The sequence below is a fragment of the Balaenoptera physalus genome (genome assembly GCF_965194825.1).
Source record: "Balaenoptera physalus genome assembly, chromosome: 12".
Classification (NCBI taxonomy): Eukaryota; Metazoa; Chordata; class Mammalia; order Artiodactyla; family Balaenopteridae; genus Balaenoptera; species Balaenoptera physalus.
Window position 1 is genome coordinate 89,227,209 of NC_138897.1, and position 26,195 is coordinate 89,253,403.

The 26,195-nt window shown below is 49.6% G+C and overlaps 1 protein-coding gene and 2 long non-coding RNA genes across 6 annotated transcripts; 2 read left to right on the forward strand and 1 right to left on the reverse strand.

Annotated features, from left to right (window-relative positions):
* Positions 1-2,394: 2,394 nt before the first annotated feature.
* Positions 2,395-12,029, reverse strand: HPD (4-hydroxyphenylpyruvate dioxygenase). The gene is made up of 14 exons (XM_082418087.1): positions 11,926-12,029; positions 11,781-11,807; positions 11,179-11,241; positions 10,735-10,839; positions 10,060-10,102; positions 9,786-9,868; positions 8,724-8,813; positions 7,681-7,784; positions 7,209-7,286; positions 6,529-6,691; positions 6,323-6,394; positions 4,560-4,682; positions 2,842-2,958; positions 2,395-2,767 (listed from the first exon to the last, which is right to left on the reverse strand). Exons 1-14 carry the CDS (start codon positions 11,926-11,928, stop codon positions 2,657-2,659), a joined length of 1,182 nt encoding a protein of 393 aa, XP_082274213.1. The 5' UTR covers positions 11,929-12,029; the 3' UTR covers positions 2,395-2,656.
* Positions 7,791-9,779, forward strand: LOC309640028. Its single transcript, XR_014251989.1, has 3 exons — positions 7,791-8,035; positions 9,358-9,489; positions 9,578-9,779. It is a non-coding gene; the product is annotated as an uncharacterized lncRNA (long non-coding RNA).
* Positions 10,110-25,371, forward strand: LOC309640031. 4 transcript variants are annotated; one of them, XR_014251992.1, is made up of 3 exons: positions 10,110-10,530; positions 10,924-10,977; positions 24,155-25,371. It is a non-coding gene; the product is annotated as an uncharacterized lncRNA (long non-coding RNA). The 4 variants fall into 4 exon arrangements; XR_014251993.1 differs by lacking the exon at positions 24,155-25,371 and adding an exon at positions 20,659-21,572; XR_014251994.1 differs by lacking the exon at positions 24,155-25,371 and adding an exon at positions 12,831-13,403.
* Positions 25,372-26,195: the final 824 nt, after the last annotated feature.

Consider the following 26,195-nt stretch of genomic DNA (forward strand, 5'->3'; position numbering starts at 1 on the left):
GGGCCTTGCAGGGCAGCACAGGGACAACCCAGGGCGTCCAGCCCAAGGCTCACAAAAGAAACACACATGCAAATCTGAGTTTCCTTCAGGTTTCCTCTCCAACCTGCTGCCGTATTTTCCACCTCGATCAATGGCATTTCTATTCCACGCCTCCACCCACCACTGCTGCCGCTGGTTACCTAAGCTCAAAGGCTGGAAATCCTGGGCTTCTCCTTTCCCTCAGCTACCAAGGCTGATGGTTCTTCTACGGTATTCAAATGCATCCACCTCTCCCTCTGTCCCTCAGTCCCACAGGGAAAGTCCTCTCTTCACTGCTTCTGCTGTGGGGGCCAAAGCGAAGCCTCAACTCAAGACGTCTGCGTGCACAGAGCAGAAGGGGCTGTGCTGGTGAGGGGCAGGTGCCAGGTAGACTTGGGCGAGAGCCCCTCATCCAGGCCCCTCTCCAGAAATAACAAGAGCAAACACATAGCGCTGACGCTGTGCCAGCAACAGTTTTAAACATCTTCGATATCAAACTCACCGTAGTGTAGGACTCCCCTGGCGGTCCAGTGGTTAAGACCCCGTGCTTCCACTGCAGGGAGCCCGGGCTTTGATACCTGATCAGGGAACTAAGATCCTGCATGCCGCTCAGCCACAAACAAACAAACAAAACAAACAAAAAACAACAACCAAAAAACAGCGCTAGGAGGTATTATCCCTATTTAACAGACAAGGGAAACCGAGGCACTGAGAGATCAAGTAGCTTACCCAAGACCACACACAGCTAGCGAGCGGCTGACGAGGTAGTGGGGCTCCCTAGTCTGTGCTCAGCTAATGAGGGTCGGCTCTGCCCATGCCCCATCTGAAGAGGCACCTACCGCCCTGCACCAGCTGGTTGTCACTGCACAGGAAGGCAAGGCCAGAACTGCCTGGTTGTCCCAGGTGGAACCAGAACCGTAGAGTTTGTATGTGAAATATCCTGACCTTCGGAAAGGTTGAATCGAGTTTGTTAAAACCAGGCAGACGAAATAAAATACATCTGTGAGCCAGATCTGGCCCGTGAGCCACCAGTTTGCAACCCCATGTGTTACAGAATTTCCCTTCTTTGCATGAACCATGGGAAAATAGAGGGAGGGTATCCTTGACCAGCAGCACTGGCCTGGGACCTGCCGTTGTTCCTCTGGTTTCTCACTGCTGTTCTTTTCATTTCTGAATTCATGATTCTAGAAGCCCTGATTTCTATAACCTGAGGGGGGTGGAAAAATTCCTCCCAATTCCTCCATTATACGAACTCCGATTTTTTTTTCTTACACTGAGATCCACCTGCTCCTAGTTCTGAGTTGACTCCTCCCCAGGGAGGGCTGTCAAGAATCAGAAGTAGGGAATTCCCTGGCCCTCCGGTGGTTAGGGCTCCACGCTCTCACTGCCCAGGGCCGGGGTTCGATCCCTGATCAGGGAACTAAGATCGCACAAGCTGTGTGGTGCAGCCAAAAAAAAAAAAAAAAGAAAAGAAAAGAAAGAAAAAATCAGAAGCAGAAGAGATCCTATTTGCCCCCACCTCCTCTTCTTCGGTTTTGAAGAAAATTTTCCTTCTAAGTGTTTTAGGACCAGTAGCTCCTTTCCCAACTGTGTCATTCTTTTTTGCAAGGGCCATTCACACTTGAGTATGAACTAGCCTCTCTTCAAGTGGAGTCCACGCCTGGAGCAGGGTTGGGGGGAGTAGAGCTGCATGGGGGGTGTGAGGGAGTAGGCACTGGTGTCTGTCGTGCTGCGGGCAGAGGGCAGAAGCTGAGGGGCGCAGATCCCTTCTACCAGCTCTCACACCAGGAACCATGTGCCGTGGGTGCTGAGCGAGGATGATGCCCCAGAGTCCCTGGGCTAACACTCTCCTAAGTCCAGAAGTTTGGGTTCAGGGCAGCAAAGTTGGGTACAGCTCATCCTTGGAGATCATAACGCCATCGGACAGGATGCTGCCAAGCTTTGTCCCACCTTAGGGCCTTTACCCTTGCTGTACCCTCTTCCTGGGATGCTCTTTCCCCATATTTTCCCATGGCTGGCTCCCAAATGTCACCTCCCAGAGGGGCCTTCCCTCGATCGACATTAGTCCTTCCTCCCACCTTCACCTCTACACAAGCTCATCACCTGCTTTATTTTCTTAATAGCATTTACCACTCTACAAAACGCTATTGTCTGTCTTTCCCTTTAGCGTGTAGGCCCTCTGCACCTCTTGGTTCCAGAACTCCCCGCGACCTGCGCGGTCCTACTCAGCCCAGCGCTTGCCCCCGGCGCCTCCTCGGCTCCCGCAGCCTCTCAACCCCTAACGCGGATGTCTCCTACACTGCTGCCGCCCTGAGCTCCCCCTGGCGGCCAAAGAACCTCACTGCTCCAGCCCGGCACAAACACGTGGACACCGCCTTGGACCCCAGTCCGCTTTATTCCGGAGGGCGGGAGACTGAACAGCCCAACCGAGGGAGCGAGTTAGGAGGTAGGCGGAGTCTTGTGGGGGGCGGGGAGGTCCCGGAGCCGGCTGGTGGGCGGGGTCTAAAGGGAGCGGCCAGTAAGGAGGGCTCGCTGTTCAGGGCCTGTGGAGTGGGCGTGTTCCAGGACGAGGGGGCGTGGCCCACCGTGCGCCGGCAGGTGGGCGGGGCCTCGGTGGGTCAGGCGTGCCCAGAGCGGCCTACATTCCGGGCGCAAGGCCGTTGGTCTCCATGTCAGTGAGGTTGCCCCGCAGGTCCTGCTCCTCCTCGAAGGCCTTGAACAGTGAGTTGAAGTTGCCGGCTCCAAAACCCTGGAGCGGGAGAAAGGAGGTGAGCTGCGGGCCCAGAAAGCCAACCGCTGGGGACAGGCGGTCCTTAGTGGTACCTGGTGGTTGTAGCGCTGAATGACTTCCAGGAAGAGCGTGGGCCGGTCCTGCATGGGCTTCGTGAAAATCTGCAGGAGGTAGCCTTTCTCGTCGTAGTCTACCAGGATTTTCAGCTCCTACGTGGGAGACAGGGGACTGGGTAAGGGGGAGGCTGGCTGGCCCCTCTAGCCTGGAATGGTGGGATATTTAGAAAGGTCGTGGGGGCTCCTGCACCCCCAAAGCCAAGAAAAGACCCTTTTCTGCAGCAGTTCCAGACACCTCCAAATAGATCCCCCAATTGTCCTATTACCACCTCCCCGCCTCAGCCCCTGTGTTAGCCACCCAAGGCCGGCCTGGACCACCCAAGTAGCACCCACACAGCTCTCCCTGCTTCTGCTCTTGCCTCCTTACAGACCATCTTCCCCACATTCAGGGATCTTTCAAAAATCAGATCATCTCACTCCCCTGTTTAAAACTCTCTAGTGGAAACCAGAACCCTCATATGTGGCTGGTGGGAAGGTAAAACGATGCAGCCGCTGTGGAAAACAGTCTGGCAGTTCCTCAAAAAAGTAAAAGAGGACCATATGACCGACCAGCAATTTAACTCCTAGGTATCTACCCAAGAGAATTAAAACGTATGTCCACACACATACTTGTTACCCAGATGATCATAGCATTATTCATGATAGCCAAAAAGTGGAAACAAATGTCCATCATCTGATGAGTGGGTAAGCAAAATGTGGTCTATTCATCCAATGGAATATTATTCAGCTATAAAAAGGAACAAAGTACTAACACGTGCTACAATATGGATGAACCTTGAAAACATGATGCTGAGTGAAAGAAACCAGTCACAAAAGATTATATGATTCCATTTATATGACATGTTCAGAAAAAGCAGCTCTGTAGAGACAGAAGACCAGTGGTTGCCTAGGGCTGAGGGTGAGGAGGTGGAATGGGGAGATTGGGAGGTGGTGGCTAAGAGGTTTGAGGTCTCCTTTTAGAGTGATGGAAATGTTCCAAAATTGATTTCAATGATGGCTGCATAATATAGTGAAGAGCCAAAAGCCACTGAATTGTGTATTTTAAAAAATGATGTATGTTATGTGCCTTAAATATCAATAAAGCTGTCAAAAACAAAACCAGAAAAACCTCCAATGGTTTCTGGCCACAGAAGAACAAAATCCGAACTCCTAAATAGCCTACCAGAGGAATCGGCTCCTGCCTACCTCTTTGACCTGGGCCACTCCTCAAACACTTCCTTTCATTCACTCTGGCCCTCTGTTTCTCAGATACTCAGAGCTTGCTCTTGCCTCAGGACCTTCGCACTTGCTGTTCCCGCTGCCAGGACTGCTCTTTCTCTAGGTCTTCACACAGCCAACTCCCTTTCATCATCTCGATTTCACTGAAATGTCACCTCCTCAGAGGGGCCTTCCCTGACTGCCTCCTATGTAGCAGCCCCAGATCACTCTCTGTCATAGCCTGTTTTAAGTTTCTGCACAGCACCAACTCTCTCTCTCTCTCTCTCTCTCTCTCTCTCTCTCTCTGATGGTGTTTGTGTTATTTATTTGTCATCTGTCTTCTCACTAGAATGCAAGTTCCATGACGGCAGGAACCTGGTCTGCTTTCCCGGCTGCATCCCAGTGCCTGATGCAAGGTTGAGACAACATTTGTGAGGCAAGATGGAACTCAGGGCTTGTTCTCCTCGACTGACCGAGGATCCTGTTCTAGGCCTTACCTCCAGAACATCAATATTCTCCTTCACCCGGATCTTGGCCGTTTTGAGCTTCTCCCGCAGTTGTTTGTAGTATGTGGACGGAACAGCCAAAAACTCCATGCCTCTCTCTCTCAAGTGGTGAATCTGTCTCAGAGCAGGGTCAAGGTCAGTCCTTCTCTCTCCATGCTCAACACTCCCAGCCAGGGGGAAGTGCTGGGCCGGGAGGAGGCAGGGTCCCTACTGCAGCTTCCCCAAACTGCCAGGATGCAGTGTGACCTCATCCCCTTCCTCCTCTGGGCCTTGTGGGTCCCGATGGAAGAACAGCAATCACTAACATTCATGGGACCTCACTACGTGCCTCTCTTGAGCACTTTCTATGTACTGTCTGATTATGTCGATGCAGTAATCTTTTGAGACATTTGGATGATTATTCTCCCCATTTCATAGCTGGGAAAACTGAGGCATTGAGAAATTAAGTATTGATATCTATTCTCAACATAGGAGCCAGAGGGATTTTATTAAAATACAAGTCAAATTATGTCACTCCTCTGCTTACCCAACGGTGGTGTCTCAGAGTCAAATTCAAAGTCCTCACCGTCTGCCCCCACTCCTACCTTCTGACCGCATCTCCTACCCTTCTCTTCCTTGTTCATTCTGTTCCAGCTGTTCCTTTAACCTTCCTCTACCCTGGCTGTCCCTTCTTCCTGGGGCGCTTTCCCCAGATTTCCACTGCTTCCTCTCTGTCTTCTGCATTCTTAAATGTCTCCTTCTTAGCGCCAGGACTTTGGTGACCGCCTAATTTAAATATACAAAGTCCTGGGACTTCCCTGGTGGTCCAGTGGGTAAGACTCTGCCCTCCCAGTGCAGGGGCCTGGGTTCGATCCCTGGTCAGGGAACTAGATCCCATGTGCCGCAACTAAGAAGCCTGCGTGCCACAACAAAGATCCCGTGTGCCGCAACTAAGACCTGGCACAGCCAAAATAAATAAATTAAGTAAATTTTTAAAAAAAGAAAAGAAAAAGAAAAACTTGAAATTAAAAAAAAAGTCCTTCACCCTCCCTCGCCCGTGGCCCTGCTTTATTTTCCTCTAGAGCACTCACTGCCATCTAACAGAGCTATTTTACTAATTTTATTTTGTGCCTCCATAAGGGTGGAAACTATTGTCTTGTTGGCTAATGTATCCCAAGTACCTGAAACAGTGCCTGGCACGTAGTAGGTGCTCAATAAACATCTATTGTGTGAATGAATGAATGAATGAATGAATGAAGTTGCCATGGTCATGGTGAATTCTTGGTTGGGCCGGGACTGAATGGGACAGGTCAGGCTCTTGTCCACTTGGTCATACTGCCACATTAAGAACAGGTGGGACCCAGCCTCCCCAAGGGCTGGAGCCATAGACTCAGGACATTTAATTTGGATGAAAGGACCTAGTGGATCTTGTAGCTTAATATCCTCATTTTCAAGTTGATGCAACTGAAGCCCAGAGAGGGGGTTGAATCCCCTAAAGACTCACAGTAAGTTACTGGCAGAACCAGGTCTAGAGCCCAGGCTTCTTGTTACTCTGGCACTTGCTACTTCTGTAGCAGAGAGACCAGACTCTCTAGGGTGGGAATATTCCTGCACATGCACGAGCCAGTAAGGGAGCCCTGTCAGCCGTCTGGGCTGACGAAGGGGACCCAGGACTGCCACTCGTCACCCGCATCCCCAGACTCTGACTCCGTTTTGCAGAGTTTGGCTCTGGAGCTGAATGGGAGGTGAATTAGGACCAGGAACGGGCTTCTAACCGCTGTGATGATGTCTTCAGTCTTGAGAGCGATGTGCTGGACCCCAGCGCCCCCATTATAGTCCACATATTCCTGTGGGAGGGAAGCAAGGAAACCATTGTCAGTGGCCCCGTCGCCCACACCCCTGCCCCTGCGAGAGCCCTCAAACCTCTTCCCTGCTTCCTTCTTCCCCAGCCAAGGTCCCTGGGGCCCGAGGGAGGCCCCACCTGGATCTGGGACTTCTTCCTGCCCGGCGCTGGCTCGTTAATGGGCATTTTGATGGACTCCTCGTAATTGGCCACCACGATGGACCGCAGAGAGCTGTACTCCGTGTGCACCTGCGTGTCATCCACGGACCAGAAACGGTGGAACTGCAGGTTCTTCAGGTACCTGTGGGGGGTGGCCGGAAGGGCACAATGGCTCTGATGTTGGCCTGGGACCTGCCCCCTGCCCCTACTCCACCTTCCAGAATTTGTTCCCTGAGCAGGCTCCAAAAAGGGTACCACCTTTCACATCACGCACATCATAGATTTGTACCTTTATTATGGCAATTTTCCTTTGGGTGGAAGTAAAGCATCTGATAACAAGGTCCATGTACATGGCACCACTCCAACAGATGGAGGTGCTTTTGAGAAAGGGTACTTGCTTCTAATTTGCACACACGTGCTCTTTGGGTAGTGACAGCCTTCCTCCAAGCCTCCCTGGACTGTGACACCCCCTGTGCTGATTCCCCAAGGTTCCTCAGAGGGAGGACCGGTGGGTCACTTTGGGCCTTAAACCCTCTGGTCTCCATGGTGACAGTTTTACAGGGAACAGATGAATCAGTGACCTCAGTAGTCTGAGGTCCCGACAAGACCTGGGAGTGGGCCTGTCACACATGTGGGAAGGGCTTGGGCCAGGGACTCACCATTCTGAGGCAGACACCATCTCTTGATCAGGCTGGTTTCCCACAATGTGATCAATTATCTCGAGACTGCAGTTGGGCCTGGGAGAGGGAGGCAGTTAGGGGGTGAGGAGAAGGCTACTCCCTAAATCTCTTCCTTCCCCCGGCCCCTCAATAACAGTAACTGCTCATTATTCCATAGCACTTACTATAGACACTTTATTTGCATCAACTCACGCACTATTACCAGCCCCATTTTACAGACGAAGAAACTGAGGCTTAGAAAAATAACTTGCCCAGGTTAAATAGCTAGTAAGTGACAGAGCTGGGATTTGAACCAAGGCAGTTGGGTTCCAGACCCTAGGCTCTTGGCCTCTATGCTGCCTCTTCAAGCCATCCTGGGGGATATTCAGGGGCTCCCCAGCAGGGACCAAGATGCTCTGTCCCCTCTGCATGGAAGAGAGGGCACCCCACCCTTGCCCCAAGGGGCACTCACAGCTTGGAAAGTAGGGGGTCGACGAATGCTGGGGCCTCGAATCCAGGCAGGAACCAGCCGGTGTAGTTCATCTTCTCCACCAGGGTGTGTGTAGTATCCCCATACTGTGGGTGGCGAACAGCCTGAGCTCCCATCCCTGCTGAGGCCAGGCTGCATTTCATGGTGCCAACACAGCCCTGGGTTCCAACCCAGACCTGGCCCTAACTCCAAGTGTGATTTTGGGCAAGTCACTTCCCCTTTCCAAAATGAATTGCAGTCTGACATTTGGGAATTTGACAGTCTGTCTGCCCCACAGGACCAGAAGCTCTGTGGAGGCGGGGATGCCGTTTTGCTCATGATGCTGTCCTGGCATATAGTAGGTGCTCAATTAAAATGTGTTGCCTGAATGAAGAATGATGAGGGTGTTGGATCTAATTATATGGAAGGGCCTTTTCAGTCATTCTAACAATCTTTAAGTTGTATTAAATCTTGAGGAGGAAGGACCTATGATTGTATCAGGTGCTAAACAGACTTGGTAATCTTTGCTGCATGTCTGTGATATGCCAAGCGCTGTTGTTCTAAGTGCTATACACGAATCATCTCATTTGATCCTTTAAATGACCGTGGGAGGAGTTATAGCTGAAGAAACAGGCACAGAACGGTTAATTAGCGTGTGGCAGATCACACAGGTGGACCACGCAGGTGGTAACTTGCTCATTTAAACGGAGTCACAGAGAGGTGAAGTGATTTGCCCAAAGTCACACAGCTTGAATGGGGCGGGGCTTCCCTCCCACCTCCTTCCCCAGACCCACCCATCTCCTTCCTTGCATCCCCATGCTATCAGCCCTCACTGGGGAGGATGGGAAGCCCAGAGGCGTGACTGTTAGCCCTCCTCAGCCTCTGCACACCAGCCAAGAATACAGGAAATCAGGGTCCAGGGAGAATGTCTGCACTTTGAGGCACAAGTGTGGGATGGTGTAATGGAGTCGGGGGTTGGGGAGGGGGGTCCTGGCATCTAAGTGGGTGCTGACAGCAGGAGGGGTGGGGCACTGAGGTTAACTCACCGTCTGCAGCACGGCAAACTTCACCTTCCCAAACTTATCTTGCTCTACCCAGGGTTCCCGCACGATCTTGGCACCTCGTTCCCGGGCTTTCTGCAGAGGAGATGGGGTGGGGAGGTGGTCAGTGCTGGACCCTTTGGCTGCCCCTGCTGGATCCCCTCTGCGTGGTCCTGCCGCAGCCTCCTCCAGTTTTTCCAGCCCCAGGCAGGAACTCCAGTGAACTTTAGCTGTTGCCCTTGACACCCATGGCTCATGCCCATTTGGCAGATAGGGAAACTGAGGTCCAGGCCCAGAGCTGGGGCTATGGAAGACAAACCAGGTGGGGGTGGGGGTCTGTCCTGCCTGTCCTGTGCTAACTCACTCTGTGGCCCTTCCCCCTCTCTAGTCCTCAGTTTCTTCATCTGTAAAAAGGGTGGTTGGATAAGACAAATACAAGCTGACATTTATTGAGCACCTACTATGTGTCACACCCTCTGCCAAGTGCCTTACATGCATGAATCATGTATCTGATATTTAGCAAAACCTTATTACTGCATATCTATGCTTATCACATGTCAGGCACTGTTGTAAGTACTAGCCTCTTTAATCTGCACAGCAACATTACATGAAAGGCACTATTATTGTCTCTATTTTATAGATGAGGACATTGAGGCACAGAGAATTTAAGTCACTCACCTGAAGTCACACAGCTAATAAGATTGAGACCCAGCAGTCTGCCTCTGGAATCTACACTCTGAACATCTAAACTGCCTCTTGAATACAGCGTTTGGTACAGTCATGCTCAAGAAATGATAATTGTGATCTCGTTTCCTCTTTGTAACAACTCAGTGAGGTAGGTGGTTATCCCCATTTTACAGATGCAGAAACTGAGGCTCAGACAGAGGTTGCATGGCTACTAAGGGGCAGAGTGTCACTGGAACTCAGATGTGTGTCAACCCACATCTGGGTGCATCACCCCAGCGTGGCCGTGTCCTCCAGCCCTGACTGACGGGGGTCCCTGTCGCAGACAGAGGGCAGGCCGAGCCTCACTGCTTCGTCTCCGCGCCAGCCCAGGTGCGGCCTCACCTGCACGATGTAGTCACAATCCTCCACCTCGAAGGCAATGTCCTTCACTCCGTCGCCGTGTTTCACCAGGTGATCGCCCATCTCTGTGGCCGTCAGGGGAGGCGGGTGACGCTGGAGTCGAGGCCCCTCCCCTGTACTCTCAGCCTTCTGGGCTTCATCTCCTTCTAGGCTGAGGCCCCCTCCCTGAACCCTGATCCACCCCTGTGTCCCTAACCCCACCCACAATACCACGTCTCCACTCCCTGGCACCCCGAACCCTCTGGGGCCCCCTCACCTTTGTTCCAGGGGTTGAGGGCAGAGGAGAAGATGAACACAATCTAAGACGTAGAGGAGAAGGGAGGCGTGGCTGGTGGCTCAGGCGAGCTTCTGGAGGTGCACCTCCAGCCCCGCTCCCTGCCCACCAGCGAGATACCCCTGGTGGGACATTAGGACAAGACCTCTCTTCCCAGCCAGGCAGGACTGTTGACCCTGGGTTCCTGTCCTTTCTCAGCCTTAGCTTCCCCTCTGGTCCTGAGGGATGGGGGCTTCTCCCGTGCCAGACCCTCCTGGGGCCTTGGGATGAGCTGCCAGTCACGCCTCCCGGTGGGGAGAGCCCCAGGGACCCATGGACCAGGGCACTGTTCAGATTTCCAGGTCTGACGTCTGGGGCCTTTGCCAACTGTTCCCGAACATCTGTGAGACCAGCGTTGGGCCAGGCCAAGAAGTAGACCAAACCAAGAAGGTCCCTGTTGCGTGTCATACAAAGGTGCCAGTGGAGGGCCCAGCGGGGGCTGACCTCAGTGCACGCTCCGCTAACCACACCGGGCAGCCTGGAAGAGCACTGGGCCACCTGGAGGAAGGGCTTCCTGGCCTCCTGCACCCAGAGGTGCCAGAGCTGTCACGGAGCTCAGAGACCAGCAGGGAGAGAGATGGCCCTCCTGGATGGGTGGGGTCCTGGGTGTAGACTCACCTTCCCTTGCTTGATCACATGGCTGACCATCTCCCGGGAACCCGTCTCCAGGCCCTTGTAGGCTAGGGGTTCAAAGCCCATCTTGCTGCAGTAGTACGACGCAGCCTGAATCACAGAGTTGCAGACGGGCCCGTGAGGGTCGAGGGGCCGGCCCCCAGTCCCCCCAGCCTATCTGCCCTGTTGCCCCAGGTGCCGAGATCCTCCTGGGAAGAAAGCCTGCTCCCTGGCCCATGCTGATCTCAGGTAAGTTTCCCACTGGGGTCCGCGGCCCTGATTGTGTAATTAGGATCCAAAGAGTGACTGTCCGTCCTGGGACTCTCCCAGCGTTGGCCCTGATCCTCCCCTCCCAGGGCCCAATCACAGACCCAGCTGGAGACCTGCCCTTGTCCTGGAGGCCCCCTTGCCTGCCCTCTATCCACTCCCAACACCTTGCCCAGCTTTTACCTGCTTCGCGTTGCCAACCCAGAAGGTCACGGAGTGAAAGTGGAGGAATTGGCCTCTCTCAGGCTGCAGAAGAAGAGAAGGGGCAAGGCTGAGTCCCTAGAAGCGGGTCTAGAAAAGTGCAAGTGGAGAGGTGTCCCCTAGCCACCTCCCTTGTCCCACCCTCAATCCCAGAACTGAGGAGAAGCCAACCCACCCCACCCCGCTGCCCTGAAGGCTTGCCAAGCCTCGAAAGAGGTTTCTCATGTAGAAATTGAGCTCCTGTGGTCTCAGGATTGGTGAGCCCCCCTCTCCCCCAGGAGGTCTGCCCAAGTTTCACAGGGGGAAACAGCCTTATGCTACAGCGACACAGATTTAAGTTAGACCTTAGAAAGAACTTCCAGACAGGATTAAGAGATTGGCAGGAATTTAAGAAGAGGTAAAAGTTTTTCTTAGGAGGGCAAGGTTGAGTCCAGCTCAGTCTAGACGTGGCGGGGGAGGGCAGAGATGAACTTGAGTGTTCATCCAGAATGTCACATAACCATTGTAGCTATTATTCCTCTTCTGCTCTTTGCTAACATTCCAGTCTCCCGGGGCCCTGACCCAACATTTCCCCTCCTGCTTACCTTCTGTCCTTTGTTGCTGTAAGTTGTCTAAGGAGAAAGAAAAGGACAGTAAGACATGGAAACTTGGACACAAGGTGCTTCTGGAAATCTCACTGCAGATCCATGCCGTTGGCAAAGGCTGCCATGGCTCCAGGCAGGCTCTTACCATGACTGATCTTGGTCACACTTCCTGCTGGCAAGACTGGGATGAGAGGCCAGCAGAGTGCTGGACAGAAATATTTAACACCCAGCAAGTCCCGCCCCTGGCCTCCTGGCCTTTCTGGGGGTGGGAGCTGATCCTGGAAGCTCCTAGGCCTGGAAGCCTCTGATCCAGCCACGGCCTCATTGGACAGGGTGATGCTGTCAGGCCTACAAAGGGGGAGTGACTCGCCCAAGGCCACCAGCCAGATGGGGGCAGAGCTGGGGCCAGAAGCCAAGGGCGCATTCTTTCCAGGACCCTGGGCTGGGACTGCGATCTTTGCCCTCCAGAATCCAAAGCTGAGAAGCCAAGGCCAGCTTAGGTGCAGAGGTGGCTCCAGAATTCTTATTCAGGGAGAATTTGAGGGGGATTAGGGACTGGTCTTGAAGCCAGCCACTTGTTTTCATAGCAAGTGTATGGTTTATATTTAGGTAAAAAGATTGTATTCGATAGTGGTTAGAGGCATGGGTATGGGGGTTTGAATCCTGGAGCTCTACATACTATGTGACTGGGGAAAGTTACCGAACTCCTCTAAGCCTCAGTCTCCCATCTGTAAAATGGGAGCAATAGTAGTGTGGCAGGGTATTAAATGAGATAAACTAAGTTTTTGGAATAGAATCTGGCACACAGTAAGATCTCTGTTAATGCTGGTTATGATTAGTTATGTTTCTTTGGGGCTTTGGTTGGGGGGGCTGATGGAGAATAGGGGGGCCTTGGCATTGCCACAGCCTGGGTGTTGCGAAAGAGGTTGTGGCCCTACCCGTGGCCCAGAGTGGTGGGAAGGGGGACCTTACGGCCCTGGGAGGAGGAAGGCCTGGGTTCCGCCCCAGCATCCCCCATACCCGAATCCTCAAGGCTCACTTTCCTGGAAGATGGAGTGGTGACTGCTGGCCAGCTGTGGCGTTTACCCGAGAGCTCCAGGACAGCCCCCTGGCTCTAGCTCCACGTCAGTCCCCAGAAACTCTGTTGCTGAGACATCTTCCTGGGGAACTGACTTCATCAACTATCCTCATTGCCTGGAAACTCTTCCCAGACCCTGATGCTGGCAGTCTCAGCCAGGGACTGTGCCAACCCCACCCCACCCTCTTGCGTTTTGGCTCCCCAGATGTCCTGCATTAGCCGTTTTTGTTGTTGTTGTCTTTTGAGAGTAATATTTATTTTGTCCTAATTATAAATAATTCATAGTGTTTTTTTCCAATTTATTTAAACTAAAAAAAAGGTTTATAGGACTTCCCTGGCAGTCCACTGGTTAAGACTCTGCGCTTCCACTGCAGGGGTCGCGGGTTCGATCCCTGGTCGGGGAACTAGATGCCACATGCATGCCACAACTGAGTCTATATACTGCAGCTAAGAAGCCCGCATGCCACAACTGAAGATCCCAGGTGCTGCAACTAAAGATCCTGCGTGCCGCACCTAAGACCTGGCGCAGCCTAAATAAATAAATATTAAAAAAAATATTCCACTGTGTATATATATACACACCACATTTTCTTTATCCATTCAGCCATTGATGGGCGCTTAGGTTGCTTCTGTATCTTGGCTATTGTAAATAATGCTGCAGTGAACATGGGGATGCAGATATCTTTTCGAGTCAGTGTTTTTGTTTCCTGGATATATAACCAGAAGTAGAATTGCTGGATCATAGTTCTACTTTCAATTTTTTGAGGAATCTCCGTATTGTTTTCCATAGTGGCTGCACCAATTTACATTCCCACCAGCAGTGCACAAGGGTTTCCTTTTCTCCACATCCTTGCCAATGCTTATGTCTTGTCTTTTTGATGATAGCCATTCTAACAGGTGTGAGGTGATAGCTTATTGGGGTTTTGATTTGCATTTTCCTGACGATTAGTGATGTTCTGCATCTTTACATGTACCTGTTTGCCATCTGTACGTATGTCTTCTTTGGAAGAATGTCTAGATCTTCTGCCCATTTTTCAATCCGATTATTTGTTTTTTTGCTAGTGAGTTATGAGTTCTTTACATTCAATATATTTTAGATGTTATCCCCTTATCAAATATATGATTTGCAAATATTTCTTCCCACTCAGTAGGTTGCCTTTTCATTTTGTTGATGGTTTCCTTCGCTGTGCAGAAACTTTTTAGTTTGATGCTAGTCCCACTTGTTTATTTTTGCTTTTGCTTTTGGTGTGAGAAGCCTTTTTTTTTTAATACAGAAAAACAGATAATCTTGGCAAGTTATGACCTCTAGGATCATTCAATCCAACATTCTCATTTCTCAGATGAGAAAAACTGACAAACAGCAAGAAGGTGCGTGGCATCACTCCCCTCTTTTCTTCCTCCCCCTCCTCCCTCCCTGCCTCCCATGTCTTTCCCTCCCAACCAGGGAGTAGAGAGGGGCTTGTACCAGGGAGGAGCCCCCCTCCCCACCCTCCTCAGCAAAACCTGCTAGGTCCCCTGGGCCACTCTCAAGTTTCCACCTCCTCCAGGAAGCCCTCTCAGAACTCCCCAGCCCCAGGTCAGAGGTTCAGCTGCTTAGTTGCCATGGGTCAGCTTTAGTCAGCAACCCCCGAGGTGGGGCCCAGGACAATCAGAGAACTTTCCTAAGCCACCCAGTTAGCAAGTGGCAGGGTAGAACTGGAATGGGAATCAGGCTCTTCTAACTCCAGAGCCCACACTTTTCATCTCTGTCTTGCCTTCTAGACAAATGGGAGATGCTGATCCCCCAACTAGACAGATGGGGAAACCAAGGCTCGGAGAGGGAACGTACGTCCCTAGGGTTGTGGAGCTGGTAAGAACAGAGATCCAAGCTCCGGCCTGTTTGCTTCTGAAGCTGGGTCCCCTTCCACCAGTCCAGACACCTCTTTCCTTTTCTCTGTTTTCTGGGCAAATCTGGAGGCAGGCGAGGTGGCCCCACCTCCTTATCCTGTCCCTGTTGGGCCAGCCTGCCCTCTGGGTCCACCTTGGTCTCCTGGGTCTAGGTTTCCAACTGAGAAAATGGGGGTGGAGGTGGCCCAGAGTGGCGCTCACAGGCCAGAAGTTTCCACGGTGGGGAAGTGTCTCAGCGCAGCCCTCCCGTCCCGGGAGAGGAGGAGGACCTCGTCCCCTTGCTCTTGGCAGCCGACTCAAACCCCCGCTCGCGGAACCTGGCCTGGCCTGGCCTGTGTCCTCGGCACAAAGTCAGTGTTTGCTGAACCAAGGAAGCATGTCAGCAGCAGCAGCCTTGGATGCCAAAGGCAAGTGTCCGGCTCAGCTGGCCAGGGCTGCTGTCTTCGTCCCTCCTACCCTCTGGACTTTGCTCCCGGAAACGCTGTGGGTCGCAGTCACACTCGGGATACAGCCCTAGGTGCCTCCCCCATCTGTGGGCAGGGGTGGGGGAGGGGGGACCTGCAGGACCCAGTCTTTGGAGCCCCCGCGTCCCCTCCCAGATGCTCCCCCTCAGGCTGGGCCCAGTTGGAGAAGAGGTTAGCAGCGGATGGGTATGGCTGTCTTGGCTCTTTGTTCCCGAGTGGCCAGTTTATGCCCCTCCTGAGCTAGGAGCTGGGTTCCAGAGGCCTTGCTCAAGGAGCCCACTATGCAGATGGGCTCACTGACTCGCCCTCCACTGTGCCCTGGTGTGTAGAAAAGGGTGAACACAGCAGGCTTGAGGCTGCTATTTGTAGAAAGACCTGCTTGCAAGGTTGAGCCTTGGCTGGCATCAAGGAACTTGGGTTTCAGGAAGGTTCCCACCATCCCCAGAAATGATAAGAGTCACTCACTGGGCCTAAACTGTACAAACAATGTGGCTTACGCCGAACACCTGCTTGTCTCCTGGGAGCCTGGGATTTTGGTACGTGCTGTGCAGTGGGTGCCTTGGTGACCAGCCTCCAATGAAAACCCTGGAGCTTTAGGCTCAGGCACACTTCCCTGGTAAACACTTTATAACCTCTTGCTGGAGGAAATAAGTGCATCCTGTGTGACCCCACTGGGAGAAGACCCTTAGCATCTTGCCCCTGGTTTCCTCTGGACCTTACCCACACTTCTTTTCCCTGGGCTGAGTTTGCTCCTTTTGCTGTAATCCAGCTTAGTCGTGAGTATGACTATGTGCTGGGTCCTGTGATCCCTCCTCATACATCATCAGACTTGGGGGTGGTATTGGGAACCCCTGACACAGTGGTGGCAGCAGTGAGATTCGCCTGATAGACCCTCGACTCACTGAAAGATGGTAGAAATACTGTTTTGGGAAAGGAAGGATGGATTTGCAAGGGATGTCCTTCCTAAGATGTGAATGTGAGATGCCTAGCTGTGTAAATACTGTCTATCTTCTTCTGCATGACCATGACCAAAGTGGCCTTGGCCCTGAGCTCCTTTCTGAAGACCTTGCTGAGCACTAGTACCTGCCCAGGGGCCTTGGGGTGTCCTGCGTGGCCTCCTGGAAGGGTTGACCAGCCTTTGATGCCTGGGTGGCTGTGGAGTTGCCGGCAGTGTGAGATAGCAGCTTAACTACAGCCGAATCTGCTGTGAGAGGTAAAAATTACCTCTGGGATTTGACAGCAACAGATGGAGCCCCAAGAGAGCTGACTAGCTGCATCCCCGTGGTTTCTCTAGGCTGCACAGGCTAAAACGAGGGGGAAATGCCCAGTGTGGGTGTTGCCTTTGGTTTTTTGTTCTCTCCTCTAGACAGGAGGAAGAACAGCCCAAACATTCCCAAAGGTGAGCTTTAGGTGGCCCCCCCAGATGTTGAAAGTTTGCATTAGTTTTTCCTCTAAGTGGGAAGAAAAAAGTTAAATCTGTTCCCAGAGCTGGAGAAAAGCTTTAGATAAACCAGAGGGGAAAAAAGGGCGGTGGGGGTGGGGGGGATGCTCTAGCTGCTGCTGCCATAGCCTCGCCCACCCTACCCCCTGCCCGCCTCCCGCCTCTGCCGTGAATGTTGAATTTATTGCTAGGGGTTTAAATAGATTTGCAATGAAAATAAAGGGGGAGGAATTTTTTTAATGGCTTTGCGTTTTATAGCTATTACATATGGATGTACGATTGAAGCAGATATAAAATGTTACATGATTATAATTTCATAAGTACGAGAGGGATCATCATTAGGGAGAGCTGCAAGAAAAAAAAAAGCGTCACTGGGACAAAACTTTCTTGCATTTTGCCACGTGGGCAGCTTGGAATTTGAGTTCTTTGAGTATCGGAAACAGAACAATTATTACTATGATTTTTGCCTATTGGATCCTTCTGAGAATAAAAAGGAGACAATGAAAAAGAGAGGCAATCTCTAAATGGAGATACACTTTTGAGGTTTGGAAACAGTCTTTAGTTGCTAATGAGCTCCTGTGAAATCACATCTGACTTTAGAGACAGTTTGCCATGACTTGCCTATTTTTGAGGGACTCAGCTTGTGTTCTAGGACCAACACGACAAAAAGGGCATGGGAAGGCCTCGGTTGTCTCTTGAACTTGGGACACAGCTCTCTGGTTTTGCTGCAGCAGAAGAGAAGCTGCTGTCTCCCACCCCCGCCAGCTTTATTGAGGAGTAATTGACAAAGTACCGATAAGAGAAGCTCATCAGGTCTAAACTCGACAATGTGGCTTATGCAGATCACCTGCTTGCCTCTGGGAGTCTGGAATTTTGGTACATTGTACCAGGCAGAGGCTTCGCAGGATTTCCAAAGATGTCCATGGCAAAAAAAAAAAAAAAAAGGCATAAGATCTCGCGCTATAGCTACTACCACATGAATCCCCACCCTCATTTATAAGGCTGTTCATTTGTCTTGGTTCATCTACCATCATCGAAAATACTGTAAACAACTTAAATGTCCATCAACAGGGGGTTGGTTAAATACAAGGAAACATTAACTATAAAACAAATGAAGAAACTTTCTATCTAGTGGTGAAGAAAAGCCTCCAAGATACATTGTTAAGTTAAAAAAATAAACAAGGCACAGAACAGTGTTTATAACTTACCATTTGTAGAGAAAAAACAGTTTATGGATCTTTTAAAATTTTGTTCTTTCAGTTTATTTGAATTTTCCACAGTGTAAAACATGTCATTGATTGTCAGCCACTGAATGGAATTTATTTATTTATTTTTAAGTTTTATAACTTTAAGTATTTGTTGATTTTAAGTGTAGTTGGAGTATAGTTGATTTACAGTGTTGTGTTAGTTTCAGGTGTACAGCAAAGTGAATCAGTCCCAAATGGAATTTAAATACCGAGAACCAGTTCAGCCTTGCTGTTTGGAATCTTCTTCTTTTGGGAGTACCCCAGGCTATATATAGTTTATTTCCTTCTCTTCATGTCTAATTTCACTTCTGGTTCGGCAGCAAAAGATATTTGCATGATTTACACGATTTCAAAAGTTTTAAAATGGCTTTTTGAGGGTCATAGTTATTGAAGTGTAATTTATATAGAGTGAAATTCGCCCTTTTCAGCGTACAGTTCTATGAGTTTTGAAAACATATAGTCACGTGACTATCACCACTATCAAGATATAAAACAATTCCATTACCCAAAAACATACCCACCCACCCATTCACCGCTGTGTACCTTTATAGTCAATCCCTCCCCCACCCCAATCCCTGACAACCATTGATCTATTTTCTGTCCACATAGTTTTGCCTTTTCCAGCATGTCGTATAAATGAGTCAGACAGCAAGCAGCTTTGTGAGTCTGGCTGAGGGTCCTCCATGTTGGTGCCTCTATGTGGACTGTGTTTCTTTTCAGTGCTGAGAAGAGTTTCATTGCATTGGTCTACCAGAGTTTGTTAACACTTCTTATTAACTCTTTAAAATCAGCTGATTGACAAATCGAACAAGACTTGAGTCTTGGTTACAAGACAATATAAAAGTAGGGACTGGGCTTCCCTGGTGGTTGAGAATCTGCCTCAGTGCAGGGGACGTGGGTTCGAGCCCTGGTCCGGGAAGATCCCACATGCCATGGAGCAACTAAGCCCGTGCGCCACAACTACCGAGCCTGCACTCTAGAGCCCGTGCGCCACAACTACTGAAGCCCGCACGCCTAGAACCCGTGCTGCTCAACAAGAGAAGCCACCGGAATGAGAAGCCCGCGCACCGCAGCGAAGAGTAGCCCCCGCTGGCCGAAACTAGAGAAAAGCCCGCGCACAGCAATGAAGACCCAACGCAGCCAATTTAAATTTATTTAAATAAATTTTAATAAATTTATTTTTTAAAAAACTTGCAACTTAAAAAAAATAAAGTAGGGGCTTAGAGACACTTTCCTTCATCTTACAAAGAGAAGAATTTATGCTATGCTCTCTAAACATGTTACCTCAAGAAACAGAAGTTTCAGAATTTTATTTATTTATTTATATATTTATTGGCTGCACCACGAGGCATGCGAGATCTTAGTTCCCTGACCAGGGATCGAACCTGTGACCCCTGCAGTGGAAGCGTGGAGTCTTAACCACTGGACCGCCAGGGAAGTCCCTAGAATTTTATTTAAAGCAATAAAGAAAAGCAATTGAAACCCAACTAAAATAAGTTGTATGGAAGCAGGGAGTGGAAAGGGGCAAAGCTGGTGTGAAAAAGTCCTTTTTCTTAAAAAAAAAATGTCTTCATCCTTCATAATGAGATGTCAGTGAGTAGGTAAGTCCAGAAAACAAAACAAGAAACTCCCAAATGAGTATGGCCTCTAAGAAGAGGAGGGAGATGTATGGGAGCAGGGAGGGAGGACATTTCTATTTCTTAAAGTCTTTTTATTTTTATTTTTAAAAAGTTATTTATTTATTTATTTAGGCTGCGCCCAGTCTTAGTTTCGGCATGCAGGATCTTCACTGCGGCATGCGGGATCTTTAGTTGTGGCGTGTGGGATCTTCCCCAACCAGGGATCGAACCCAGGCCCCTGCATTGGGAGCATGGAGTCTTACCCACTGGACCACCACGGAAGTCCCTTAAAGCCCTTTTAGAGGACAGTGACCACAAGGGTCACAGTGAGGGTTTCTGGGGTGCTGGAAATACTGATTACAGAGTGTGTTCACTTTGTGAACATTCATTGAGATCTGTGTGCCTAAGATTTGTGTACTTTCAGGATGGATATTATCTTTCAATAAAGAAAACTATTAATTTAATTTATTGTGGTGCAATACACATAATGTAAAATTTACTATCAGTGACATTTAGTATATTCACAATGTTCTGCAAGCATCTATACTACCTACTTCCAGGACATTCTCCTTATCCCCAAAAAGAAATCCTATACCCCTTAGCTGTCACTCTCCAGTTTCCCTGCCCTCTAACCCTAGACAACCACTAATCAGCTTTCCATCTGTATGAATTTGTCTATTCTGGACATTTTATATAAATCGACTCATGCAATATGTGGTCCTATGTGACTGGCTTCTTTCACTCAGCACAATATTTTCGAAGTGCATCCATGTTGTAGCCTGTGCCAGTTCTTCATTTCTTTTTATGGCTGACTATTCCATTGTATGCATATACCACATTTTTATTTATCCATATTCATCAGTTGGTGAGTTGATTTCCACTTTTTGGCTATCATGAATAATGCTGCTAGGACTGTTCGCATACAAGTTTTTGTGTGGACATACGTTCTCATTTCTCTTGGGGATATACCTAGGAGTGGAACTGTTGGGTCATAGAGTAAGTCTGTTGAACATTTTGAGGAGCTGCCAGATTGTTTTCTACAGCGGCTGCACCATTTTACATTCCCACCAGCAATGCACGAGAGTTCCAATTTCTCCACATCCTCTGCTAACAGTTGTTGTCATCTACCTTTTTTATTCTAGCTGTTGCAGCTCTTATTGAAGTGGTCTCCCCCACCCCTTACCCCCGACACTGCACGTCTTGTGAAATCTTAGTTCCCCGACCAGGGATCAAATCCATGCCCCCTGCAGTGGAAGCGCGGAGTCCTAACCACTGGACCGCCAGGGAAGTCCCCTCATTGTGGTTTTGATTTGCATTTACCTAATGGCTAATGGTGTTGATTTTTATGTGCTTATTGTTAATTTGCATACCTACTTTGGAGGAATATCTACTCATATTCTTTGCCTACATTTTAATTGTATTATTTGTCTTTTTATTACTGAGTTGTAATGGTTCCTTATGTATTCCCTTTTCAGGAATCAAGTCCCTTGTCAAATATATGATTTGCAAATATTTTTTCCCATTCTGTGGGTTGTCTTTTCACTTTCTTGCTGGAATCATGGGCAGCACAAAATTTTTTAATTTTGGTGAAGTCTGACTTATCTATTTTTTCTTTTGTCACTTGTGCTTTTGGTGTTGTATCTAAGGAGGGGGGCTGATTTTTTAACTTAAAAGATTTTCAGCTGAAGGAGTGTGATCTGTCTCAAGTTGTCACCTCTGGAAGCAGAGCACTTTAAAAAAGATAATAATAAGAACAACAAAAACTCAGATTTTCTGGTCGCTTTGTTTTATGTGCCAGGCACTGGGCTAAGCATGCTAAGGGCTATGTCCTTTATTTTTATTTTATTTATTTATTTATTTTTTATAAATAAATTTATTTTTGGCTGCGTTGGGTCTTCGTTGCTGAGCGTGGGCTTTCTTCAGTTGTGGCGAGCAGGGGCTACTCTTTGTTGTGGTGCGTTGGCTCAGTAGTTGTGGTGCACGGGCTTAGTTGCTCCACAGCACGTGGGATCTTCCTGGACCAGGGCTCAAACCTGTGTCCCCTGCACTGGCAGGCAGATTCTTCTTTTTTTTTTTTTTATAAATTTATTTATTTATATTTGGCTGCGTTGGGTCTTCGTTGCTGTGCGCGAGCTTTCTCTAGTTGTGGCGAGCGGGGGCTACTCTTCGTTGCGGTGTGTGGGCTTCTCATTGCGGTGGCTCCTCTTGTTGTGGAGCACGGGCTCTAGGTGCGCAGGCTTCAGAGTTGTGGCACACGGGCTCAGTAGTTGTGGCTCACAGGCTCTAGAGCGCAGGCTCGGTAGTTGTGGCGCACGGACTTAGTTGCTCCGTGGCATGTGGGGTCTTCCCGGACCAGGGCTCAAACCCATGTCCCCTGCATTGGCAGGCAGATCCTTAACCACTGCACCACCAGGGAGGTCCCTATGCCCTTTAATTATTAAATCCTCTAACAACCCTGTGAGGTAGTGGCTATCATCTCCATTTTACAGATTGGAAAATGGAGGTTTACAGGCGTGTCCTTTAGAACACAACTAAAAAGTGACAGAACTGAGAATTGAACCCAAGCCTGACTCTCTCCAAAGTCTATATGCTAGCCACTTCCCGCCATGCTGTCGTTGTTTTTGGAAAATGCTTTGGGAATGACCCCTGAGCCCATTTTCAAGCAGCAGGAGCAAACCAGCCTCCTGGACCCTGGAGAAGCTTCCTCTTCCTTTGGCTTGTGGCTGACTGGGAAGAGTTGGCTTGGCGGGGGTGCAGGGAGGGGATGTGAGAGAGGTAGGAGCACTACAGGCCTGCAGGGGGGCTCTGTGGACAGGCTAGCAGGGAGCAAAGCCCTGGTGTAGGCAGAGGTGGGGACTCCTGCTGAGCAATCTTAGGCAAGTCACTTCACCTCTCTGAGCCTCAGTTTCCTCATCTGTAAAATGGGAATTATAGTAGTCCCTCCCTCATAGGGTTGTTACGAGGATCATCTGAGCTAGTGTACGTAAAGTGCTTTGCTTGGTGCCTGGAACACGATAGACTCAATTAACAGTTACTGATTATGCTTATTATTATAAGGAATGTGGGAGGGTCTCAAATATCAGGTTAGGGGGCTTGGGCTTTATCTTTGAGAGAATGAGGAGCTTTTGAAGGTTTTATAGCAGAGTTGCAACATCATCAGGACTTTAAAGGCTTCTGCTCAAGGTCAGCATAGGGAAAAGCTGTGGATAGCTGCTGTGCTTGTACCGGAGTGGCCCAGTGGCCTATTTGTGATTCTGTATTATATTTGAGGAACATAAATAAACCAAAAGGCTTTCTTTACATTTGAAAATTGGACCCCCAAACAGTCAAACAGCCCTGTGCCCTGTTTCCTAGAGTCTACAACTCCAGACCCCCAAACAGACAGAACTAATGAGGATTCAGAGGCACAGCCCGTGGATAGAGCCTCCCCTTCCTCTGTCAGGCTCCACAGACTCCCCAACAAGGGCTGAAATAACAGTTGGGGAGCAGAGGGTGTGAGGGCTGGCCGGGGTGCCCAGCTGTTATCAGGGCTAGTGCAGCGGGGCAGGGCCAGCTGGGTGGGGCTGGTCCTTATCTCTTGGGGCACAGAGCCCACGTGCCTGAGCTTTGGGGTGACAGGCAGCTGTATCACCAGGCATCAGTGGTGGCCTGGAGGGTCCAGAGAGTTGATGGCATGGGATACGGCATCCCTGGGCTCTGGAGACGATGTGATCTTGGGCCACTTCCAGCTCCTCTGTGAGTCTCAGTGTCCCAAACTGTGTAAGCAATGGGTGCCCAGGGTCTGATGTGCCCAGGACAGAAGGCTGTCCTCTGTGCTTGGCTTTAGGGCGTTGAGCAGTGTCCTGGATTTTGTTGGTTTTGCCTCTCCAGCATCCATTCTGAGTAACACAAAGAGACTAAGACTAAGAATAATAGTAACAACGACAACACTGTCTCTGAGCACTTATCCAATATCAGGAACCAAGGTGGGGGCGGTGGCGGTTGTCTGTTCAGCCACTGGCATTGATATTGTTTAGATTTGCTGGCACAAAATGATAAAGTCAACAGACTTTTAGCAGTTTTTATTATTATTTTAAAATTCTCTACGGACAGTGCAGCCCTGGGGTAGGCATGGAGATAGATATTCTGTTCCACCTCCCTTCAAGGAAGGACTTGCTGCCCAGGTGCGGGGGTGGGGATGGGGGGAGTGGCTGGCTATCAGCTCCTATGGGATCTCCCGCAGCTGCACAGACTCTGCCCGAGGTCGCCTCTTCCCAGGGCAGCCCGCACCTGGTGGCTGAACAAGGCAGGGGTGGAAAGGTGGCCCTTTCAGCCCAGTGGGGGACAACTCTGACCCACAAGTCTGTTTCCAGAGCCCCTGGTTGGGGTTGGCCAAGGCCTGTTGGGCCTCCACCATTGACTACTCCTTCTCCCCAGTCTGGCTTCCCCCCTTCGTTTCACCGGTGTTGACACCTAAAAACATCTTGTACCCCAAGCTCTGTCTCAGCCTCTGCTTCTGGAGAACCCATTCCATGACCAGCCTTGCTACCTGCACCTGGGGTGGGCAGCACCCCCTGCCTCTCCCCGCTGGGTGTGCCACTCCCAAGCACCGTGCCTATTTTATCTTCTCAACTCACTATTATTTCTCCCATTTTACAGATGAGGAAACTGAGACTCAGGAAGATGAAGACTTGCCCAAATAATAAATTGTCGGAACTTGCCTGCTGGCTCAGTGGTTAAGATTTCGCCTCCCAATGCAGGAGACATGGGTTTGAGCCCTGGTCTGGGAACATCCCACATGCCGCGGAGCAACTAAGCCTGTGCGCCACAACTACTGAGCCTGCGCTCTAGAGCCCTCGAGCCACAACTACTGCGCCTGGGTGCTGCAACTACTGAAGTCCACATGCCTAGAGCCCGTGCTCTGCAACAAGAGAAGCCACCGCAGTGAAAAGCCTGCGCACCGCAGCGAAGAGTAGCCCCCGCTCGCCGCAACTAGAGAAAGGCCATGGGCAGCAATGAAGACCCAACACAGCCAAAAATAAATAAATGAATAATTTTTTAAAAAATAATAAATTGTCCACTGTGATTAGAAAGTGCTGAACAAGAACTTGGATCCAGACCACGTTTATATCACTATGTGTGCTGCTGTCCAAACATAAAACCAATCCCTTTTTTCCAGGTCTCAAGGAGCTTAACATCCACTGGGGAAAACTATGTGAAGGCTCTGATCCGGACTTTATCATTTTTAAAGTCTAAAGCAGGTCCTGGCCAGCATTTTCCATAAAGAACTAGAAAATAAATATTTCAGGCTTTGAGGGCCATATAGCCTCTGCTGAAACTACTCAGCTCTACAATTGTAGCATGAAAGCAGCCAGAGGCAGTATGTAAATGAATTGGCATGGTTGTGTGCGAATAAATCTTTATTTACAAAAACTATTTGCAAAAACATTCTGTGAGGGGCTTCCCTGGTGGCGCAGTGGTTAAGAATCTGCCTGCCGATTCAGGGGACACAGGCTCGAGCTCTGGTCCGGGAAGATCCCACATGCCGCAGAGCAACTAAGCCCGTGAGCCACGACTACTGAGCCTGCGCTCTAGAGCCCGCGAGCCACAACTACTGAAGCCCAAGTGCCACAACTACTGAAGCCCGTACGCCTAGAGCCCGTGCTCCGCAACAAAGAGGAACCACCGCAATGAAAAGCCCGCGCACTGCAACGAAGACTCGCCCCCGCTCGCCGCAGCTAGAGAAAGCCTGCACGCAGCAATGAAGACCCAACGCAGCCAAAAATAAATTAAAAGTAAATAAATAAATAAATTAAACAAAAAACAGGCTGTGAGCAAAAAACCAAAAAAAACAGACAAGCATCCGTATTTGGACAGAGAGCCAATAGTTTGCTCACCCCTGCCCTAGACAATCAATAAAACAATTAAGCATTAGTTTGTAGCAGTTGCTGAATTCTGTGCTATAAGTACCCCTATGGCCTGTTTCAAACTACCAACGTAAGCTAGTTTGAACTTGGAGTTGAGAACAGTATAAGTAGTAACGTATCACACAGAAAAATAGACAAAAGCCTAGGTAGTACTAAAATGTAGTGAAATAATTAGGAAATGATGAGATTTGGGCATTTATTACCTTTGTTTTCATGATAGTTTATTTAGTTGTAAGTTTATATTAAATTTTTTTCTGCTTTTTAATGTAATTTTTAATATACATAATTTAATTTTAAGTAATCTGGTATTTAAAAAAATTTTTTCTCAAACTTCTTGAAGAATTCACAGTGGGCTCTCCTGAGCCTGTAGGAACTGCTCTGCTCTGGTTGCCTGAGGTTTAGGGGGCGGGAGGCCCCCATGACTGGGGAAAGGGCAGAGGACATCAGTGGCCCTGGAGGAGGAGCAACTGCTATGACATCAGGGCCCAGGGCACATCAAAGGGTTTTCTCTTTCCTCTCTGGCCAAACAACTATCTCGTCAGTTGCTCCATTATTTGCATAAGCCCAGGGTGAGGTTACTCAAGATCAGCCATTGATCCCTTTCGAACTGAACCTGCGTCCCCACCATCCAAAGTCCCTAAACTTTTGAACATCTGACACCCTTCAGTTCGGAACACTGACTTTCATTCTTCACACGGGCAATAGGGAAGTTAGCTTTGGCCTCCAATTTGCTGTGTTGCCTTCAACATATTGCTTAACCTCTCTGAACTCCC

Excerpts from the sequence above, each read along its gene's own strand:
- HPD (XM_082418087.1), bottom strand. Across the intron at positions 9,869-10,059 it reads CCTCAACCCCTGGAACAAAG|AGATGGGCGATCACCTGGTG; the intron begins GTGAGGGGGCCC and ends TGACGGCCACAG. Across the intron at positions 7,785-8,723 it reads AGTTTGCCGTGCTGCAGACG|TATGGGGATACTACACACAC; the intron begins GTGAGTTAACCT and ends CGCCACCCACAG.